The 20,610-nt window shown below is 40.8% G+C and overlaps 2 protein-coding genes and 1 long non-coding RNA gene across 6 annotated transcripts in view; 2 read left to right on the forward strand and 1 right to left on the reverse strand.

Moving 5' to 3' along the window:
- Positions 1-206: 206 nt before the first annotated feature.
- ccdc172 (coiled-coil domain containing 172) lies at positions 207-10,780 on the reverse strand. The gene is made up of 8 exons (XM_034609301.1): positions 10,552-10,780; positions 10,044-10,129; positions 8,680-8,796; positions 7,799-7,964; positions 6,674-6,775; positions 5,752-5,854; positions 746-833; positions 207-512 (listed from the first exon to the last, which is right to left on the reverse strand). The coding sequence occupies exons 1-8, from the start codon at positions 10,628-10,630 to the stop codon at positions 477-479; spliced, it is 777 nt and encodes a 258-aa protein (XP_034465192.1). The 5' UTR covers positions 10,631-10,780; the 3' UTR covers positions 207-476.
- LOC117775825 lies at positions 7,992-8,271 on the forward strand. The gene is made up of 2 exons (XR_004616344.1): positions 7,992-8,079; positions 8,131-8,271. It is a non-coding gene; the product is annotated as an uncharacterized LOC117775825 (long non-coding RNA).
- Positions 10,781-13,028: 2,248 nt separating the features above from the next.
- gfra1a (gdnf family receptor alpha 1a) overlaps positions 13,029-20,610 on the forward strand; it is a 75,043-nt gene continuing 67,461 nt past the window's right edge. For all 4 annotated transcript variants that reach the window (XM_034608934.1, XM_034608935.1, XM_034608936.1 and 1 more), the window contains exons 1-3: positions 13,029-13,645; positions 14,087-14,380; positions 15,364-15,444. In XM_034608934.1, coding sequence (XP_034464825.1) covers positions 13,591-13,645; positions 14,087-14,380; positions 15,364-15,444 — 430 coding nt within the window. In that variant the 5' untranslated portion in view covers positions 13,029-13,590. The remainder of the gene's footprint in view (positions 13,646-14,086; positions 14,381-15,363; positions 15,445-20,610) is intronic.

Below are 20,610 nucleotides of genomic sequence, written 5' to 3' on the forward strand. Positions count from 1 at the left end.
TATTTAAATTCCCTTCATGTTCAACTACTTATGACACAGACACACAAACATTATCTTTGCGTGTATGTTTGTGTTTATTTTACTATTGTACAAAAAAATGTAATGCAAAATATGATATTTCACATTTCAACTGTTTCTAATTCAAGATAGTAACATTGTTGTCAATGTATTTTGGGGTTGAAAGTAAACAAGAAGAAGATAAATGATTTTACTGAAATGTTGTTTTAGTTTATCTGGTAACAGCGAACATAACTTTAAAGATTAACATGTCAGAATGAAGCTCACTGTTAAAACTCCTAAAAACTTAAATTGAAAAGCAAACAATCCTCACAAAGACTAAACGTATACTTTTAATCCAGCGGGTTTAGTTAAGAATGTCGCTGTTTGCTCCTTCCTGTCCTCTTTCTTGCATTTGTTCGTTCTTTTAACCAAAGACACAATGAGTGAACGGGTGTTAACCTTCCTGCTTCATTGCTCTAACGCTGCTCAGCTCTCTGGCTGCTCTCCAGCTTCTGCAAATAATGAAAAGAGAAACGGAGTGAGAGACGACAAAGAAACACTTCAGACTGAGGTTTGGACATGAATGAGTTTTGAACTTTCGTTACCCATGGAAAAATTACAAAAAAGAAAAATAACTTAGTGCTCCACCTGAGCTGCTTTTGTCTGACTAATCCTGGATAGAAATGACTGTGTCCTGTCTGAACTGAACTTGAAGTGAAGACATTTGCATCACACAGACACTTACGGTCTGAAGGGACTGGATTTCTGAGCCGAGCGTCTCTCGCAGAAGCTCCAGTTCTCCTTTTTTATGCATCTCCAGCTCCTGCCTCAGTCTGGTGAACAAATGAAACCAGCTTCAATTACTGAAACGGTGGACGGAGAAAACGTATCAAATAAATTCAGCTACTTCACTCTAAACAAAAGTAAAGGAAGCTAAAGCGTATTGTTAGTATTCCTGCTCATAATGACACAGAATGTCCCTGCATGCAAAAGACATGACAAGATCCAACTCGCACATAATCAGTAGTTGATATTTATTTTAATAGATTTCCCCCTAAAGTCTGGTTTGAAATAGTTCGATGTAATTAAATGTGTATTCAGAGGGATGTGTTATACGAATACATGCAACAGAAATTCAGTAGGTTTTACAAAAACAATTTCATGCTAGGAAATAGTCTGGGTAACTAAAATATGTGAGGATTTAACGGAAGATGACGTGAATGTTCTGACAGTTTAGTTAATATCCAGAGTAGAAGCCAAAATTGTGTTGGTGATTATTTATTGAAGCAACAGAAGTTTGTTTTGTTATTATATCTTCTGGTCAATGGCTGCAGGGTTGTGGTTTTCACATTTACACTTGTTGGGCAGGTCGTACAAGACAAAGATGAGAGTTGGGGTTCTGATATTTTCTAAATGTCACATCTTTCTTTAAATTTGTATTTAAATAAAGGTCACAAATCGGACTTTGACTCATGGATCTTTTTGAATATATCGCAGTAGACGTCCATACTAGACCATCACCACTGGCTGGAACCAAATTCCTTGTGCCTGCAAACCGGTGCAAACTCACCTGGAACAAATAAACCTGATTCTGATTGTAATTAACATGCAGCAGTGACTCTGTAACCATCTCTCCTCAAGGAAACAAAATGATAATGATAGACTGGATTATATATTTAATTTGTGTTTAAATATCTCTTCAATATATCACACAATGCTATAAAAAGCAAGACAGGAAAATACGAGACTGCTGTTCCTCAGTCTGCTCCTATGGCAGCAGAGTAAACATTTCACACTATAATTTCATAAACATACATGAAATTGTGTTACTCTTCTCAGTTTCCCTCTGGAAAAACCATTGGTCTTGGGTCCATGCTACTTGATGCCTCGTCTGGGATTTAACCGTTATGGCAGGTGTGTGTGTGTGTGTGTGTGTGTGTGTGTGTGAGGGACCTATACTGAGCCACATATGAATCTAAGACACGCCACCTCTTTCTTTTATTGAAAGTTAATGAAAGAGTAAAGCACCCAAATTTAAAGTGTATTTTCAGAGTCTGGAAACAGACAGCAGTGTTTTAAACTTTACATCTCACTGTGGAACTTCCTGATGAGTTTTTTAAGGTGAGTTTAGTCACAGAACAAAGACGCTTGTAGCAGTTCAGATGCTCATTTGTTATTTTGAATATTGTTGGTCTCCTGTCGGGTTATGATGAGCAGTGAAAAGGTTATTTCTAACAAAATACAACACGTCAGTAAAAACTACAATGAACAATGCAACACGAACCGAAACTTAACTTGGGCTAGTTCCAGAGAGAAGCAGCTTCTGATCTGGGGCCACACCAAACGTTTTTTGAATAATTCTGCTCACTGACAGACAAGCAAACAAACACTGATGAAGACATAACCTCCTCGGTGGTGACGGAACAAAAACTTGTCAATATCCTCAAAATAAAATAAAAACTCTGTAGTCTCTGTAGGTTTTATTAGATTTTTCCACTGCTATGGCATCTTTCAATGAGCCTCCACTAAATATGTAGCAGTGATAAATCAATGAAAAGAATCCTACACATCAAAAGGATACAACTCCTAAAATCATCAATCAATCCCGAGCACATGGACTGAATATGTGAAGGTATCTCTCTATTGTGTGGAAGTGAATGATCTGTGGCAGTGACCGCCCCCCCCCCCCCCCCCCCCGTTCTGCACACTGAACACTTTTTAAATGACTGAAGCACTCATTCAAATTGACGTGCATTCAATTTCCAGCGATCAATAAGCGGGGAGTTAAAATATGTGTTTTAAAGAGACACTGCAGAGGCTGCAGACGGGATTGATGGTTTCAGTTCAGAATGGATGATCATAAGAATGAGTGAGAGAGTGAGGGGGGGGTGCAGAGCGGCTCTCTCATTCCAAAGCCACATCCTCAGCACTTCCTGAGACTAATAAGCCCGGAGTAATGAAAGACCTGGTATGTTTAATGAGGCTGACGGATGAACAGGACATGCTACCCACATGCATGATTTAAGGCACAACAGGGAGACGGAGGAGGGACTCAGAGAAAGGCAGAGCACAAAGGGGGGGGGGGGGGGGGGGGGGGGGGGGGTGAAGGAAAGAGAATAATAAATGAATAAATATGAGGAAAAGCATGCAGCTGAAAGTCAGAGCAATGATTGACTATTGTGTTTCTCCACACAACAGCAGATATGAAGAGAACGTTTTTAATTAAATACCGGGAAATAAGATTCTAAACCAGTAAGAATAAATAAATACATATTTTTGATTTAAAAACTGATTTCATTGCGTTATCGCGGAGATAGGTCTGGCGGTTTGTTAATCACTTCACAGCCATAGTATTGTGGAGAAGACATTATCCAAAGTGGTGGCATCAGCAATAACAATGACCCTTCCTTCCTGGAACACTATTGATCTCCAGTCTTCAATTAAATAAAGGAAGTCTCTTTGTGGGGAAACAATGTGGGTCAGCGTTCACCTACCAGACGCGTTCCGATAGAACTGAGCCTCAATTAATATCCAACATTAGTTAATATTCTGCTGGGATGAGCGGATGTGTCTCAAATGTCTTTACAAGTGCTGTTGTTCACCATCTGTGCTCCAATCTGAGGAGATGAGGAATAAATGGGCATTCGTACATACAGGTTTTATCAAGTTAAATAAATAAAAAAGAGATTTGTACTTAAACACACATTTATTCTCCCACTCACTGTCAAAAGGTGCCATTTAAAAAATGTGTAAATTTGCTGCTGATGACAAACTGGTAAGATGCTGAATCACAGCGTCTGACTTAGTGACAGACCGGATGATTGACGCGTCTCATAACCTTTTCGGAAGAAAAGATGCTGCAAGCTGCAGTTTGTTTTTTACAGATACTGAAAAAATCGTAATAAACGAGAAGACAAACATTACTTATGCAGATGATTCAGTACAGGGCACAGGGGGGTCGCTGACAGCTTGATGAGAATGAATATGATGTGAATGATATTAAAGTGCGGCTCTGGCTGCAATTTTCTGTCTGAACCCATCCGAGCCAGACAGAAAGCTGAAAGACATTCTGGTTTTTATGAGTCCAAACCCGACCTGAGCACAATGATTTCCCCAGATTACAGGCAAAACTCTAATAGAAAATCAAGCCAATGTGATTGAACCCGACCAAACAAGGGCAACATTCACCATGTCAGGAATATTTATTGGAAGAATAGTGTTCATAGTGTTCATCCCACTAACAGAGCATCAAAGACTTAGGTGACAAGAAGCACTGACATCTGAAAACTCCGACTGGGTAAAAACAACATCATTAGGTGCTAGCAAAAAACAAGTGACGTACGTCAGTATTTACATGTAAAGGGGGAAGTGAGATCCAATCACAATTGGTCACCAGAGACACATTAAGACTGGATTTTACAGAGTAGACCAACTGAGCTCTTACTCGTCAGCAATCACTGACATGATGATTCAAAACAACCACAGCACAAAGTGTAAAACAGCATCTTGGAAAGATACTAACAAACCTCCCCTCACAAAGCTTAGCTCAATGTAACTGAGCCGATATGATCCTTGGAGCCTAAAAGGCCCTGATCAATTCCAAAATTGACGGATGAGTGTACATGTGTTTCTGTTTATTCTACATCAACCGCCTGTTCCCATGCGCAGTTGGCTTATAGAGTCCATGCAGACTCTATAAACCTTCTGCTGCATGTGGATGTCCACCTTGTCGATACAGAAATAACCTACATGGACAGATGATAAAATATGAACCATCCAAACCCTCCCTCAGACGATGAAGACAAATATTCAAAAGAAGTCAAATCTTTAAAGAGAAAACATACAAGGAATGAAAAAGAAGGGATTTTTCATCAGAAAGGCCTAACATCGTCACAACCTCAGAAGAAAAACATAATGAGGCAGCTCTACCTGATAAGGCTCTATATTTAAAACCAGTTTAGATATTAATAGATTTCCAAAATAAATAATAATAATAAAGATTTTTTTTCCCCAGTTCAAACGTGATGTATGATTCCACTAAAACCGAACTGTATTTATTTGTTGCGAAGTCGCTGGATAAGCAACTCTCCGCCCCTCGTTCATTCCCCCCCGCATCTATCACATTAGCCTCTTTTTTACACTTGTTGACTGAATGAAATACACTGCACATCAAAGCCTTAATTAAGCCAAATGGTCTTAATGCTCTGTTATTTACACTTCCAGAATTGGACTCCAGCCACAACGACACGGAGGGAGAAACACAGACGGGAGCAGGAATTAACTGGTCTATTCAGCACTTCTCACAGAATGAATCACTTTCACCCTCTGTGAATAACACCTTTTATCTAACAAGCATGCAGGATGGTGGTTTGTATTGTGTTGTTAACGCTGTGTGTCTTTCCTGTGATGAGAGGACAGTCGTGCTTTCACACACCGGGGCCTGACAGCCTTCACAACACACACAGAGCACTCAACTAATTCAGCATCACAGCGACTCAGCAAAGGACTATTTAAAATATCAGGAAGCCCAAAGGAAACATCTGCGAAACAACGTGTTTTATGAGCTGCTTAACAGCTTATTGCTGTGTTTACCTTTTTTTTTTCCCCACTTCTCTCCTCTGAGTTTTATTTGCCTTTGTTTTTCCTGCAGCATTTACTGCTTTTATGTCTCATACGGATCATAAAAGACACTGCAGGTGAACCAGTTACTGTGTCTGTGTCCTCAGCCTCCAGACAGATGATGGCACTCACCTCAGACAGGTGCTGTCGGTGAGAGGTTTCTGACTGACAATCAGGCTCTCTGCTCTCAGACAATCTGTCGTTGCTACAGCCAAACTCAGCTGCTGATCCAGGTCTGTAGTGAAGAAGAATAAATAACACAGTGACTTTGCTCAAACAAGACAGACACAAACTGTCGGAGCACTGTTAAGACATTTGTTGAGGCGTCTGAGACAAAGTTTAGATTTTTCTCTCTCCATAGACTGAAAATAAAGTGGTTGGCTTTGTGTTCTACACCGTAGTCGGCAAAGTAATGAACAAAGGTTTGCCGACTTTGTACAAAGCTGCTGGTTTACTCTTCGATGACGACAAATCTGCTGCCTCACCCGTTAGCTTTCCACCAGGGAGCAGAGGAGGTAACAGATGAGTGGAGCAATGTCAAGTGTGGTGGGGTGTGTTAAAAATGTCAGCTCTTAAACACAACTAAACACATATTTGTCCTGGGTAGCTACATATTAAATGTGTGTGTACTAAAAGTCCCTTAACACACACACACACACACACAGAATCTTTTCACATCCCTGATCTCCCTTCCAACCTTACCACTGAGCCAGAAGCCAACATACTTTATGATCAACATCTGGGCTCAAGATTCACCGGCCTTGGCAGCACGTTTGAATTTTCAAATTCTAGCTGGCTTGGCAGCAGATACATTTATAGATGACTGTCCCCCCCCCCCCCCCCCCCCCGAGCTCTGATTTCCATAGACATCAAAGACAGGGCATCAATAACAAGATGGAAGTGGAAGTGATGGTTTTTCATAGGCTGTGAGAAAGTATTTGAAATAACAAAAGATGCTTGTGAAGTGTGTTGTCACTTTGCGGTATAAAAAGAACATTTAACAGTCACATGCTCTTTCAGAACCACTTTATCTGACGCACAATAAACTGTTCACCTTTCCGGTTCATATCCAGGCCCTGTAGTTCAAGCTGCAGCGCTCGCATCTCCTCCTGCAAAGCGATCAGGTGACTGTTCCCACTGCTCATCAGCTGCATCTCTGATTGTAGATAGAGAAAAGACAGATTTATATCAAATTCGCGCTGCTAAGAAAACTCATCTTCTGCAAAGGTGCAATGTGAGCATGTTTGAAATTCACTTTAACTGTACACGCAATCAGATAACCGTGTTCCCTTGAGCCCAGATACAAAGAGTAACACGGAGACGCTCTTTGTCACTGCCGATGGGAGCTATAGCCATCGTCGTGTGGAACTAATGAAAAGAGTTACAACGATATCAAAGTGTAGTTTGCTTGGCCGTAAAATACAATATACTGGCACTGAAGTTTCCCTACATGAAATCACTACATATTTGTTGGTTGAATTTCATGATTAAAAGCAAATTAAGTCTTAAAGTTCAAACTGTGTCTATAAAACTCAAACTTTCCTTCTCTTTCTGCACACATTCATACACAGAAATCCATCTAATAAAGTTTAGAATGATGCATTTAACAGAATCCTGCTGCACTGACATGTGAGAGCATGTATACTGGCAAAGAAACATCAACCACGAATCTTACACTCGGCTCAATAAACTATTTTACTTCCTGCCAGACTTATGTTATATATTTGTTTTAGCCTCCATTAAGACCATATGGTCAGTTTTTCACTCATGGAGGAATTTTGAGGTTTCTCAATTTTTTTGTTTGTTTGTTTTTCCAAAATGATAAACTATTTTCTTTCCAAAACTTTTCACTCTCTTTTAGTCTGATCCGTACAACATAAACTTTCAATTCTATTCAGTGATGAGTTCTGATATCAGTTTTACCTTGACTCTCCACCATTACCTATAATTTCAGATCAGATTCTTCCTGAAATCCTATTGACTAATTCTCCACTGTATCGGTGTCAATGATCATGATCATGATTATAATTCATCTACGCACAACCCTTTATTCAGCTACTTGTACTCCATAATATACCGAGACTCAAATTATAATTTTGAAATGCGCAGGCAGGGCCACATCTGAATTATACAACATGTGTCTCCAGTGACAGCAGTACAATAAACTGTGTTTTATGACCTTTGTATAATGATTCCACGTCCCCCTCCAGGTCCAGGATCTCAGTGTGTGTTTGGCTCTTGAACACTGTTTCTCTGTTCCCTGGAAGACTGAAGTCACTGTTGAACCTTGAGATCTCTTGAAGGAAGCTTTCCTCTTCTTCTTTGGACTCCTTCTTTATTTTGGCCTGGTATGAAAAGAAGGATAAGGGAAAATACTCCCAACAATAACACAAACACAGATGTTTGCTGATACTCCAGCGACTTCTACTACTGCTACTATTAGTGATATATATATGTATTGTAAATGTAAATCACTGAGTTTCTTTCCCACCCCACAGTGCTCACTGTAAGTCAGGCAAACTTAAGGTTTATGGGAGCATATCATTTGTAAGTGCATCCCTCAAGAATAAAACAGCATGCTCTCTAATAGGGCTCTGTTCCAACAGTAGCATGCATCTGGGTTTAGGTTATTTTAACGAGGATGACACCTCTCAAAAATGTGATAATGTGTTAGATTCTGTTAACAAACAATTAATTAAAAAAATGTCCACATTACCTGGTTTCAGGTTTATCTATCACTTTAGATATAACGTATTTAGATTGTGTACTGTTAGAATTAAAAGATGCCATCTCATACTCTATGAAAGTCTGATTAATCAAACTTATTTGACTAATCCACTCAGCATTAATTGGTACTAGCAAGTTTACATTCTTGTTCACATTCTTTGCATTTTATGGACATAATATAGTAGATCAGATTAATACATTAAAATAAACAAGCAGTCTAATACAGTAAATATGGCACCTATAGGAGAAGCTATAAAAATAATCACCAGGTATCTATATTACACATAACCACCAGTATATGAGATGTAAATATCAATTCTGGCTTCAACTGACTAGACGTTCCATAAGATGACTCTTCTGGCAAAGCAGCTCCTCAATTTGCTTCGATATCTGGTCTTCACATTTCTTCATCAGCTCGTGCTGCTGCCGCATCACCGACAACTGCTGATCCTGGAGCATAAATGCATGAGAGGGAAATTAAGAGGTGCAGTCTGACAGTCAGATGTACAGGGACGGAGACAGATTACCTATACTTTACATATGAGATATGTGTTCCTGATCAGAGAGGAGGAGAAACGAGAAGAATATTCTAGGATGGGCAGCCAGCACGATGATTATGTACTGTATAATGTACACGGTAGGCATGGTAGTGACCCTTTCTGAGAATGTGTAGGTGAACAAAAATGACCTGTTTCTTTGAATACTTGCAAAAACATACTCTTTTGCAGTGTGACTATATACATCATTCCCTTTCAAACTTTTTGTGTTTAGTTCCAATTCTCTTGGTCTCCTCGTCCTGTGTGATTACACGGTGCATCCTGAAGAAAGGAAAATTGCTAAATTATATAGGAAGGTAAATTCAATTCAGTGTTGCCTCAGGCATGACTTTCAGCGGTTTTCAGTCTATGACACGAGCTGTCAAGGAGGCGGTGAGTTTATTGTTTCTTATACAGTAGCCAAGGAGTCCTGTGCGTTGTCACCGAGTGCAATCAGGTTCCAATTTTTCTAAACACTCCAATTATCTTCAGACAGTTCTTATAAACTGTAAGACATTACATCATGAGAGCTGTAAACACTGCATGCTGAAAAAGACCCTGCATATCTGAATGATGTCGACAGTTTGTATATTCGAAGGTCCACGTGCCGAGAGGCAGATAATACTCAGACAGACATGGTGTTGTGTTCAGCAACATTTCTTATCAGACCTACTCCTTCGCTCTTTTGATTGGATGTCCACTTTTACAAGTACAGAAACAAGTTAATATTTCTGAGAGGTCAACAAGCCGGTCTTTGACATCAAACCTCACACGTGCTAAAAGGTTTCACTAATGCTATCCGGTGGAAATTAGCCATTGATTTTAGACTGGCAGTTTGCTGTCGATCCTGTTTCACAGTTGATGAAACGAATGGTAGAGATTAAGTGTTTTAAATCATAAAGCAGATCAGCTCATCAATATGCCAATATGCACTTCTTTACCTCATGAATCTATCCCACTAATACAATATGCCACCTCAAGGTAAAGAGATGACCCTTTTTATATTTGACATAGTAAATGTTACACATGTATAGTGTATATTTAAAGAAAACAATAAATATGTATCAGATTTATAAAAGAAACAGTAAAATATGTTTCCAACGGAATGTAGTTATCATTCAAACATTAGCAATAAATAAAATGAGACAAATGTAGACTCACCTTTTCATCAAGTTCCTTGTTGGTCTTTTCATACTTTTCAGACGTGCCCTTAATTGTCTCACTGCATCTGATGATGGCAACTTTCACTGAAATAAAGAATAAACCCATTAGTTACACACAGGGTTGACTTTAAGGTTCAACTCCTTACATACAAGGCTCTTTTATCATGTTTATCACTTTCTTTTGTTTTTATGCATTCTTATTTCATTTTATTGTATGTAAAGCACTCTGAGCTGCATTTCTTGCATTAAAGGTGCCATACCGGTAAAGTTAATCTTATTATTATTATTATTATTATTAGCTAATGAAGCTGCAGAAGAAAGACTGTAAAACATTGACAACCTGTCACAAATCAGTGGGTATAGAGAATTAGGTGAAGTAAAAACCTTGAGAAAATTTAATTTTGAACTGAAATTGCTTAAAAATACTTATTTTAGTTATTTGTTCTGCTAACCTGGCTAGCCTCACTTAGCTAACAGCTAATGCTACATGAGGAAAGAGGACTTACCTTCTTTAAACCTCTGTGTCTGCTCAGTCAGCTGTTGTTCAGTCACAAGTATCTGATGGAACAATGTATCCAGACTCATCTTGAATCCACAGCTGGTTGAATAACTAACCTAAAATCCAATGAATATATAAACTACTGTGTTTGATGTTAGCTGGAGGCTAGTTAGCCACCTGAACTTCAGCTACGCAGGAAACCAGCTACGCTTTTGACGTAGCTTTTTTTTTTTAAGAATGGCTATGCTCAATGCTAGCATCTTTTAGGTTTGTTTAAGGCTGTCATTAGTTAGCTGTTATTAGCTTCAACTATGTTCCTATGGTTAGCATCAATGCTAGCATATTTTAGGTTTGTTTAAGGCTGTCTTTAGTTAGCTACCGTTAGCCTCAATCCTGTATCTATGTTTAGCATCATTGCTAGCACGGATTCGGTTAGTAAGGCTCCCAATTAGTTAGGGTCAGCCTCAATTATGTCCTGATGGTTTGGGGCATTTGCTAGCACCTGTCATTATGTGATGCTAACTTAAGTTACCTAGTATTAGCTTAAATAATGTCAGCGTTAGCCTCAGGTATGTGCTTATAGTTAGCATAGTGTCCAGCACTGATTAGTCTCACTTTAGCTAACTTAGCACCATTGCTAGCACGGGTCAGGCTCTCTTTAATTACCCTGCATTAACATCAATCATGTCTTTGTAGTTGACATCATGGCTGGGAGGTATTTAGTTATTCTATGACAGTGGTGTTAGCCTTAATTCCACTGGATGCCCAATGTAAGTTATTACAAATGTGTAATTTTTCAATAAGCATTTGCCTCTTTGAGTCACCGTCTTGTTAATAATTCACAGCACCATTAGAGTACACTTTGATTAATCGGCCCGGACTCATGGTGTTGAACTTTTATCAAGTGCTGCATCGGCACAACTCGGCCGTCTCACTTCTCCACTGAGCCCACATCTGTCACACAATCCCTGCCTTTGACCAATTCTCTCTGTTCACCAGTGGGACAGGATGAGAAAGAAACGCCCCTGATCCGGTGCCATGAAGCACATTACGGCGTGGGACGCTAAATGACCCGAGGAGTACATCATTCTGACATTCATTTTCAAAATTAATATCACATATTGATTGTGGCTTTTCATAAATCACCAGACTGAGCCGTCCCCTGACTGGCATGGTTCCCTTCGGAGACTTGAGAACAGCAACGTCATCAAGCTGTGAGCAGACAATTAGCCCAGATAGAAGCCTGTCGTTCATCGGTGCCCAGTTTCTGTCTCTTCTCCAGCTATGTTCTCCAGGCACGGATATATTTCTTTTTAGCGAAACTAAAAGTCATTCTGAAAAGTGACTGCACCTTTCCGGATGCTTCCCTTTCAATGAGGGGTTATTTACTGTAGTTCAAATGAGCCATCTCTCTGTAAGTGTGCATGTGTGTTAGGGTTGATTTACTGTGCCGGACGCCTGCATCCTTGATTGATTCCGTCCAGTCTTTAATGCAGAGAGAGGTTCATTGACATTATCTGGTTCCACATATTTAGCCAAGTGGATTAGCCTTCGAATGGACCATGTAGACAATCAATGAGCTATACGAAGAGTTACAAGCTGCACGATGCTTCATCCCTATTCTTACAAGCATGTTCTGTTGGTTTGATTTCTTGCCATATTACTACATATTGATCAAACAAAGGTGTTTAGAATATGATGCTGATATTTCCACTTGTGAAATGTGTCTGTTATATGGTTCCACATCATTATTCCTAACAGTGACCTTTACCCCTAAACCTCCAACAGATGGCGACACACGCACAGGGAGGCAGCTTTACCTCAGTGATCTTTACCCTGCTTTGGTTGGCAAGTATCACATCAGCATATCGTGCAGAGACTTTGTTTTATATATCACAACCCCTGGTGTGTGTCAGCATCTCATACCTAACAGCTTAAAGTCCCCTCGCTGTTGACAGCTACTGTTGCATAACTACTTTCTCCTCTCTCTTGACTATTATAGCAAACAGGGAGGAGCCACACACAGGGTTGACACATCCTGAGCACGGTGTGAGGCTGAAACACGTCCATTCATTTTGTCAGTCAAGTGGCACTCACTTTAGAATTTGCATTGTAAGCCCCTCTACGGGTTTAGCCTGCTATATTAATCATGTCATAAAAATGCACTGGGGTCCTGCTCTTTGCCCTCAGCCTGTCAGCGCAGTTCCACTGAAATGTAAAACCAGCTCACACTCGTGCAGACTCGATGACTTCAAAACGTTTTACATGCGACCACACATGGCCTCAGAGGTTATGTAGCACTGCCTGTGTTTATCTTAATGAACTGGATAAGTGATTATGTTCTTTTATCTACTTTAGGTACAACGTGAGCTGGAAAAGTTAACATAATTAAAAAAGATCATAATAACCCAAACAAAGATTTGTAGTTAGTTTGCAACCTTCCAAAATAACCCCCCTGCTTGTGTTCACCCATTGTGACTTAATTGGACTTTTGCGCTAATTGTGCTCTCATTGCAACATTACACTTGGCGTGAGTTCACTGTGATATATGTTTGCTAATTCATGATAAGATGACTGCACTTCAGTGCGAAGGGGGGAAGCTGGCACTCTCCTCCTGCTGAATGCGCCAGACAGCAGTGGGGCTCCAGTTGGCTGAGTGCGCTCAGACGCACAGACGCAAGCATCCATCCCACTGGCTGGAGTTGGAGGACACTCGCCCGCTTCGCCTCCACCGCTGCGCTGATCCCTTGTTTTCTGTCTCCCGGCGGCGAGAAGACGGGGAGGAAAGCAATAAAGAAGCTGTTTCCACCTTTAAACATCTAGACTATACTGAGAGTGAGAGAAACTGCAGAACCGGGACCGGACACTTTTCTGGAAGCGGATTATCTCTCGCAGGAGGCGAAGCTGGATGTGTTGTGCACAGCGGAGCGCACGCTGCTACGTCTTTCAATGGATTTCCAAACGGTGGAAGTACCCTGGGAATTAAACTACTGTTAAGTTGCTTTTAGTTCGCACATTTTGTTCTTTGCAAGGGTTTGTGTTTCACATGGAGACGAAGACGATGATCCTCGCAGGGTTGTATGTCCTCCTGCCTCTTTTGGGTAAGTTTTACCTCAGCAATTTCCACCGACTTCTGTTGGTTTGACACGAATTGATCCCGTAGATGCATATGAATGTTTCTTTAGTGCTTTTTGTGAGCTGGAGCTGATCATATCTGTGAGTCCTGCAGAGGCAGCGGCTGCTCACTGTTGGTAACGTGTTGAGGCTCCTAGAGTCCAAACTGCTCCAAAATGAAAAAAAAGTCTGCATGATGGAACTCATTCAGTACAAATCTGATTTTAATTAGTGTTTACCTGCTGTGTATCCTCTGTTTAGATCTGTGACAATGCATGGTAGATGTGTTTTTCATGTCTTTACAGAAAAAGCTCATTTCTGTCACATTTCCCCTGAAAGCAGCTTGCAAAGTGCGCAAGAAAGCAACATCATTACAGCATCATCATTATAATTATTAATAATGGGATTGATTCCTCCTGTGTGTGCAGATGTGTTGTCTTACGCCGAGGAGAACCTGCGCCGGCTGGACTGTGTGAGAGCCAGCGAGCATTGTCTGAAGGAGCAGGGGTGCAGCTCCAAGTACCGCACGATGAGACAGTGCGTGGCCGGCGGTAAACAGAGCAACTTCAGCATGGTGGCCGGCCTGGAGGCCAAGGACGAGTGCCGGAGCGTCATAGACGCGCTCAAGCGGAGTCCCCTGTACAATTGCCGGTGTAAAAGGGGCATGAAGAAGGAGAAGAACTGTCTGCGCATTTACTGGGGGATCTATCAGACATTACAAGGTTGGTGTTTAGTGCTTGTTGTGGGACTTATAGTTGTCAGCCCTTCAGCAGACTCTTAGTTTTTTATTGCATAATTTCCTCAAGTGCACATGTTTTTTATATTTATCAGCATATCAGCTTTTGTTTCTGGGTAATGCTCGACAAAATCCCCGTTTTGCTTCTGCGTACTAAAGCCATAGTTCATGTAAAATGTACATCCCCTGAATACATTGTCTAATCTAAAGGGTGAGATGATGAGTCGCGCCTGCTCCTCCCACTGCTGTATGGAGGGGTCAGCATCAGTCCACCCTCCTCTCCCCTCCAGCTCTGTGGCCCTCCCCTACCCTTCCTATACCTCAAACACAAAAACACACAAAAAAACTAGCACACACAGCTCTGTATCTATTACCAGTCCAATGCCATCAAGCACAATCACTCAACTCTCCTTCAAATTTGGCCCCTGACTGGGTTCACCCAGCAAATGGCCCTGCAGAGCCTGGGCCCACATTTTGACCTCTTAAATCACGTCCCTTGAAAGTAATGGAGCGTGAAGCTCCTCAGCGCTGGCACTGCCATCTTAAAGTGTTGATCATGGCGGGAGGGGGGGAGGCCTTTTAGTCCCTAAACTGCATCCAGCCCGTTGCCAGCGAGGCGACTCCCAGTTGCGCAACGCAGCTGACCAACCTGCCTAATCAAGCGTGTGGCTGTGTGCCAGCGTGGATATCGACTGGCCCAAATAACCCATGTCACATGCAGGCCAATGTGAGGGGTGAAAAATGATAAACAAACAGGAGAAGGTTAATCTGTCTGTCTTTGAGGAGAGGGTCTATCTATCTATCTGTCTGTCTATCTATCTATCTATCTATCTATCTATCTATCTATCTATCTATCTATCTATCTATCTATCTATCTATCTATCTATCTATTTCTACGTACAGTATCTGTCTGTATGCCTGTCTGTCTTACAGATATCTATTGATAACGATTGTCTATCTTTCTCACAGGCAATGATTTCCTGGAGGATTCTCCGTACGAGCCTGTGAACAGTCGTCTCTCTGACATTTTCCGCCTGGCTCCCATCATAGGTAAGGATAAAAACAAAATCCTCTTCTGTGGAGGCTTTCACTCCATTTCTTTCTATTTGTGTTTCTCATTGTTTCATTGGCTGCCTGTCTCACTTGAGAGGCGGTTAAAGCTCCAAGCTGTGCATGCTCTCACCGAAGGTTATCCCTGTGTCAAGTATTTATCTTCCCTCATCCTCTCCGCTACCTGTCTTTCTCTCCCCTCGTACTCGCCCCAGAAATACTGCATGCTGGCTGGACCCGACCTTGCATGGGGAGCTATAGTTCTAAGTCTCATCGAGCAGATGATGAAGAAGCAGCGGCTCTCTGTTGTTTCTGGTGTTTTTGGGCTGTTGTTCCGAACAGCTTCCTCCTGTGGCTGCTTGAATCCACTTGTTGAAAAGAGTGAGTGAGTGAGTGAGTGAGTGAGCAGCTCTGTGAGTAATGTGGGAGAGCATGACAGTCATTCTTCTGTTCAGAGCTGTGCTTGAGGTGGGAGATGCTGTGTCGTGCCTCTAGATGGCGATGTTATTCCCTTCTTCACAGCCACGCAGGTACTCTGTGGTCCTGTGGTTGAGACTGTTGTGGGTATTTGAGCGCCTGCCCTGTGAATGTGTCGCTGCTTAGATTGTCGCTGTTACACTGCAGGTGATGAGAGTCGTGTCAAATCAAACAGACACATTCTGCCTCCACATCCTCAAAGAACAAGGCTGATATTTTGACCCTTTTTGATAGAGAGGCGCCTTTTCCTTCTGTTACCTCCGTCATGTTCTGTCTCACAACAGGCTGATTTGCCCTAAACCAATGCTTCTCCCACAATGTGTGTGGTAAGATACACAAATAAACCAAATCTTGAACTGGGTATCGACTTAACGACCAATTTCATTCTAAAGAAACAGTTTGAGATGCCAGCTTCTTTGGTAAAGCCTATTTTCCCCTCCTGCTCCTCTTATTCGAAAGATTAAAAAAAATAGCACATTACATTTTACAGTTTTCATGTCTGCTCCTTAATTTTCAACTTGTCTCAGGAAGGACACTCTCAGGCCCATAAGTGTGGGGACAGACAGATTTATAGTGTCATTCTTACAGCCACTCCTCATTCGATGTCCAAACGCATACTTATGTTGATTGATGGCCTGATGTACATACAATACATCTCTTTGTAAGCACCAGCGATAAGTAGTCAGTAAAGTACAGTTACAGAGAGTGAGGTGTCAACTTTTGATTCTTCAGATTTTTACTTAATCTGTAGATTATGTTTTGCGTGCTTATATCTCAGAGTAAAGTCTTCAAATTGTTCTGGTTTAAACCAGCTGTCCAAAACCCAGAAATAGTTTTTTTCATTAAAGTAAGAAATAGGTTATATGCACATTTAAGAAGTTGGAATCAGATATCAGTTGTCTAAAAGATTCAAATGACTAATCAAGTTTTTACATGGTTCATTTTATATTGATAAATTCAGTGATTCACAACCTTTTTGCCTTTTGACATCCTGAAAATGTGACTCACTTTCAAAATAATCTTCAGAAGATTTGAGATGAGTTATATTTCCTTTTCAGACTGAGTTTAAATATTTTAGGTAAGAGAGGAGGACGTTTGCACATGGGGAAGACAAGTAGTCATTGAAAGGGATAATTCAGTAAAAGAACAGTAAAATACATATGTTGATTGTTTGATTGCACTTTCCAAATTGTTGCGTTAGCTCAGAGAATGTTCTTGTTGTTTCCCTTAGCAAAGGTTATTTTATTAACGGTGACAGGAAGCGGAAAAGAAGCCCAGGCGCCCAATGGCAGGCAAATACCCTTAGTCTGCATCCTGTGAGTCAGACTCCTGCAGCAGGTCCACATACTGCTGAATTTTGATTGACAACTTTGCATCTCTCTTACATCAGATCAGCTTGGGTGTGGAGGATGATACAGCAGGAGCAGGGTATGGAGGAGATGTTCGAGGGTTAATCAGTGAATAGCGCGGTGAAGCAGCAACAGAAAGCATGAGATCCCTCTGCCTCCTCTGATGTGTTTTTTATTATTAATACAATTTTGAATTAGCAATTTATACAAAAAAGGCACAAAACATACATCATTTTAAAAGGGGGCCAATATGTAAAGTACTCTCTGGGGATTCTGCTTTTCAAACTATGGTAATTTAGGTCTCGTTTAACACAGAACTTTATAGTAGGAGTGATAATGGAGTTCAATGCAGTTTGATTGTTCTCATTGTCGTCTGTATATATACATATTGTTACATAACTCTTATATAACCTACAGATTTATTTTTAAACTTTGATGAAAGATAAAATATGAGATAACAAGACTTAGCTCAAATTTGTTGATGACAGTTTAATCCTTGCGGGATAGTCTGAGGTTCTTTTTAGATCACGTCTGCAGCGTCTGGTCAAGCCCCCTTTTTATTTCAGGAGGCTCTGTGAACATCTGTGATGCTTGTTTAAGTGAGGCTGTACGACACAGTGATCCAGGCTATAGGAACAATACCCGCACTCTGCGATCCTGTAATTCCATAGTCGACCCCGTGTCTCTGACCGAAGCCACTAATCTCTAGTGACACTCATACATACAGTCCACAGATGCACAGACGCTCACACGCACACACTGCACTGCAGTGTCCTGGACACCTGTTCCCAATGACAGGCCCATATGTGTCAGTCTGATTTTATTATAGGGACATCCTGGGTGTTTTCCTGTATGTTAAAATGTGAAGTGGACCTATGCATTATCAATACATACAGAAAATCATTAAATGATACTTAAAGGTTCTGTAACATTCAAAAAATACCTTGTTAATAATGCAGTCAGCTTCCTGCTGTCATACGTACGTAGGCTTGAGCAAATGATTCATATACCATTGAGAGTAATCCCCAAAGTTTTACTGTATCTCCCACATGGTCACATTTACCACCACAGCATTTCTTATTCCTCTCCATGTCATCTTCATTATGAGTCACTCTAAATCTCTGGAAATGCACAATACACATGTCTTAAGGAATGTTACTACATTTTTATTAAGAAAAATTAAATATAACTTTCTGGCTAATATGTGCACACAACATGCAGCAGCTCCACTGGTTTAATTTAGCTAATTATTTTCAGATCTTTGCCCGGGGCAGAGTGCTTTTACCTCTGGGGCAGAGTCCAGTGAGTCACCGTGAGCATCTCGCTCCTCTGCACTAAAAAATGAGCAACTACTGTTGCAGCAGAGCAGCAGTCTGCAGTGGTTAACTCCTTACTGGTGCCTTTAGAGACAAAAACAAATAAAAGTACTACTTACTGTAACAACAATTTGTTATTTGAATATTTGAATATGAAAATATTGACAAATAGTTGCATTACAACACGCACAAAGAGTTTGAGATTTTTTTATAGACTTTTATAGACTGAGTGGCATCCGGCATCGATACCATGTTTTTTAAACTCTGGTAATTTCAGCCAGATACAACAGCAATTGTCTTTTGCCAGAATTCGCTGATTCGCAGGGTCCAGCTATCGGGAAGGAAAAGTGGTATTGGAACATCTCTAGTTTTTATTAGTTATTTGATGCTATAAAAATCGAGTGGACGTTGTGATTAACGTCTGAGACTGACTTGTGATTGAGCAAATGAATCGGTACAACCTCGATACTGCAGAGAGGTGTTGTCTATGGTTGATGTGCTGATTAAGTCGATGACACATAGGAGCCTCTTCTACTCTCCATGTAAACACCTCACCCACACAACCAGGAGAAACTTGCTCCTTCGGTCGTAGCTGTCATGTTTTCACAGCTGAGCATCGTTAATGGTTTAAAAACAGACTCTATTTTCCTCTTTTTAAAGTTGTGATTAGTTCTTGCGATGAAGTGATGACAGCTTCAAATGTGGAACCTGTGAACGTGAACTACTCACAGGAAACAACTACTTTCAGCTGTGGTGGCAGTGATAAAGACTCTCCATGTGTGAGGATACGTAGAAGCATGTACACCTGTGTTTTCTGTTCTTAATTCCTTTTCCATCTCTAATTTAAGCTGTTGATTACTTCCCCTAATTCTTAGCCAAACAAATGACTCCTCTTTGTGCTTGTGCTGCATTTTTTCACATTCACTGCATTTACATTGGTACATTTGGATTCAACCCTCCTGTGAACTTGGAGAGATGTGAGCTTTGTAAGATGTTATCTTTGTGAATCAGAAAGCAGAAAAAAACTATCATTTTGTATCGCACCACATGATTTCATATAAGCTCAGAGGAAGGAGCGAGTGGAGTTTAGATGAAATGGCTGCCTTTCTGCCCATGTTTATGAGTCAGTGATCCATGCAGGAGGGAGCAATACAGAAACGGGGAGCATTATTCTGAGATTCAAGCCGACTTAGAATTACTGCCACACCATTTGTCCCCGGCCGCTGGAAAATCAAAGCTGTGGAAATGGATGAATGCACATCCTGGGTTGTTTCATATTCTATTCTCTCTTCAAGGTACCTTTTGCCTCCTATCAAAACATTTCCCTCCAATCCTTTTTCTAGTCCTCTTCCCTCTTGTCCTTGTCCTTCTGCATCGTCTTGTTATTTTGATACTTTTGATGCTCTCCTGATCATCTCGGCCTCTCATTTGTTATTCCTCTGGCGTGCACAAAGCAAAACTCAGTTATTCTTGACATTTCTACATCTGAGGAATGGGTGACATGAAGGTTTTTTGGCATATGGCCACAAAGATTACGGTGCATGATTGTCCTGTTTGCAGATAAGACAGTGTGAGCCAACTATCATTTAGCACAAGTGTGATTAGATAGGAGAGAAATGTAAGGAGGGACAAAAGTGACACGGACCATAATCGACAGGCTGGGCCGCAGCCAGAAATGTCTCAATGTAAATACAGCAGCTGTGGTGAAATGATGGGGTGGTAGTGGGTGAAAATGGATGAGAACATCACAGTTTCCAGGAAGGTGCGACCTTTAAATAAATACGTATTAAGTTTATACACTGGCCTGCGGTCTGACCTTTTAAAGTAGTAAACAGTCGTGATAATGTAGTGTTGAGGTTGGCAGCACTTATCTTAAACTACACTTTCAAACTTTATGGTAAACAGCATATGGAATTTTAAAATGTTTCCAAACCCGTTATGCTTTGTTTTTCTTTGTTCTTGCAAGTGAAGGGCATAAGGAAGTGAAAGTTAAATTCCACTAAATTGAGACAGAGTTTATGCAG

Source organism: Hippoglossus hippoglossus, chromosome 15 (genome assembly GCF_009819705.1).
Source record: "Hippoglossus hippoglossus isolate fHipHip1 chromosome 15, fHipHip1.pri, whole genome shotgun sequence".
Classification (NCBI taxonomy): Eukaryota; Metazoa; Chordata; class Actinopteri; order Pleuronectiformes; family Pleuronectidae; genus Hippoglossus; species Hippoglossus hippoglossus.

Bases quoted from the DNA above. Each gene is read 5' to 3' on its own strand.
- ccdc172 (XM_034609301.1), bottom strand. From the start codon at position 10,630: ATGAGTCTGGATACATTGTTCCATCAGATACTTGTGACTGAACAACAG. The intron at 8,797-10,043 runs GTGAGTCTACAT...TTTATGCTCCAG, and splicing joins ACAAGGAACTTGATGAAAAG to GATCAGCAGTTGTCGGTGAT. The intron at 6,776-7,798 runs GTCATAAAACAC...ATCTACAATCAG, and splicing joins CGTGGAATCATTATACAAAG to AGATGCAGCTGATGAGCAGT.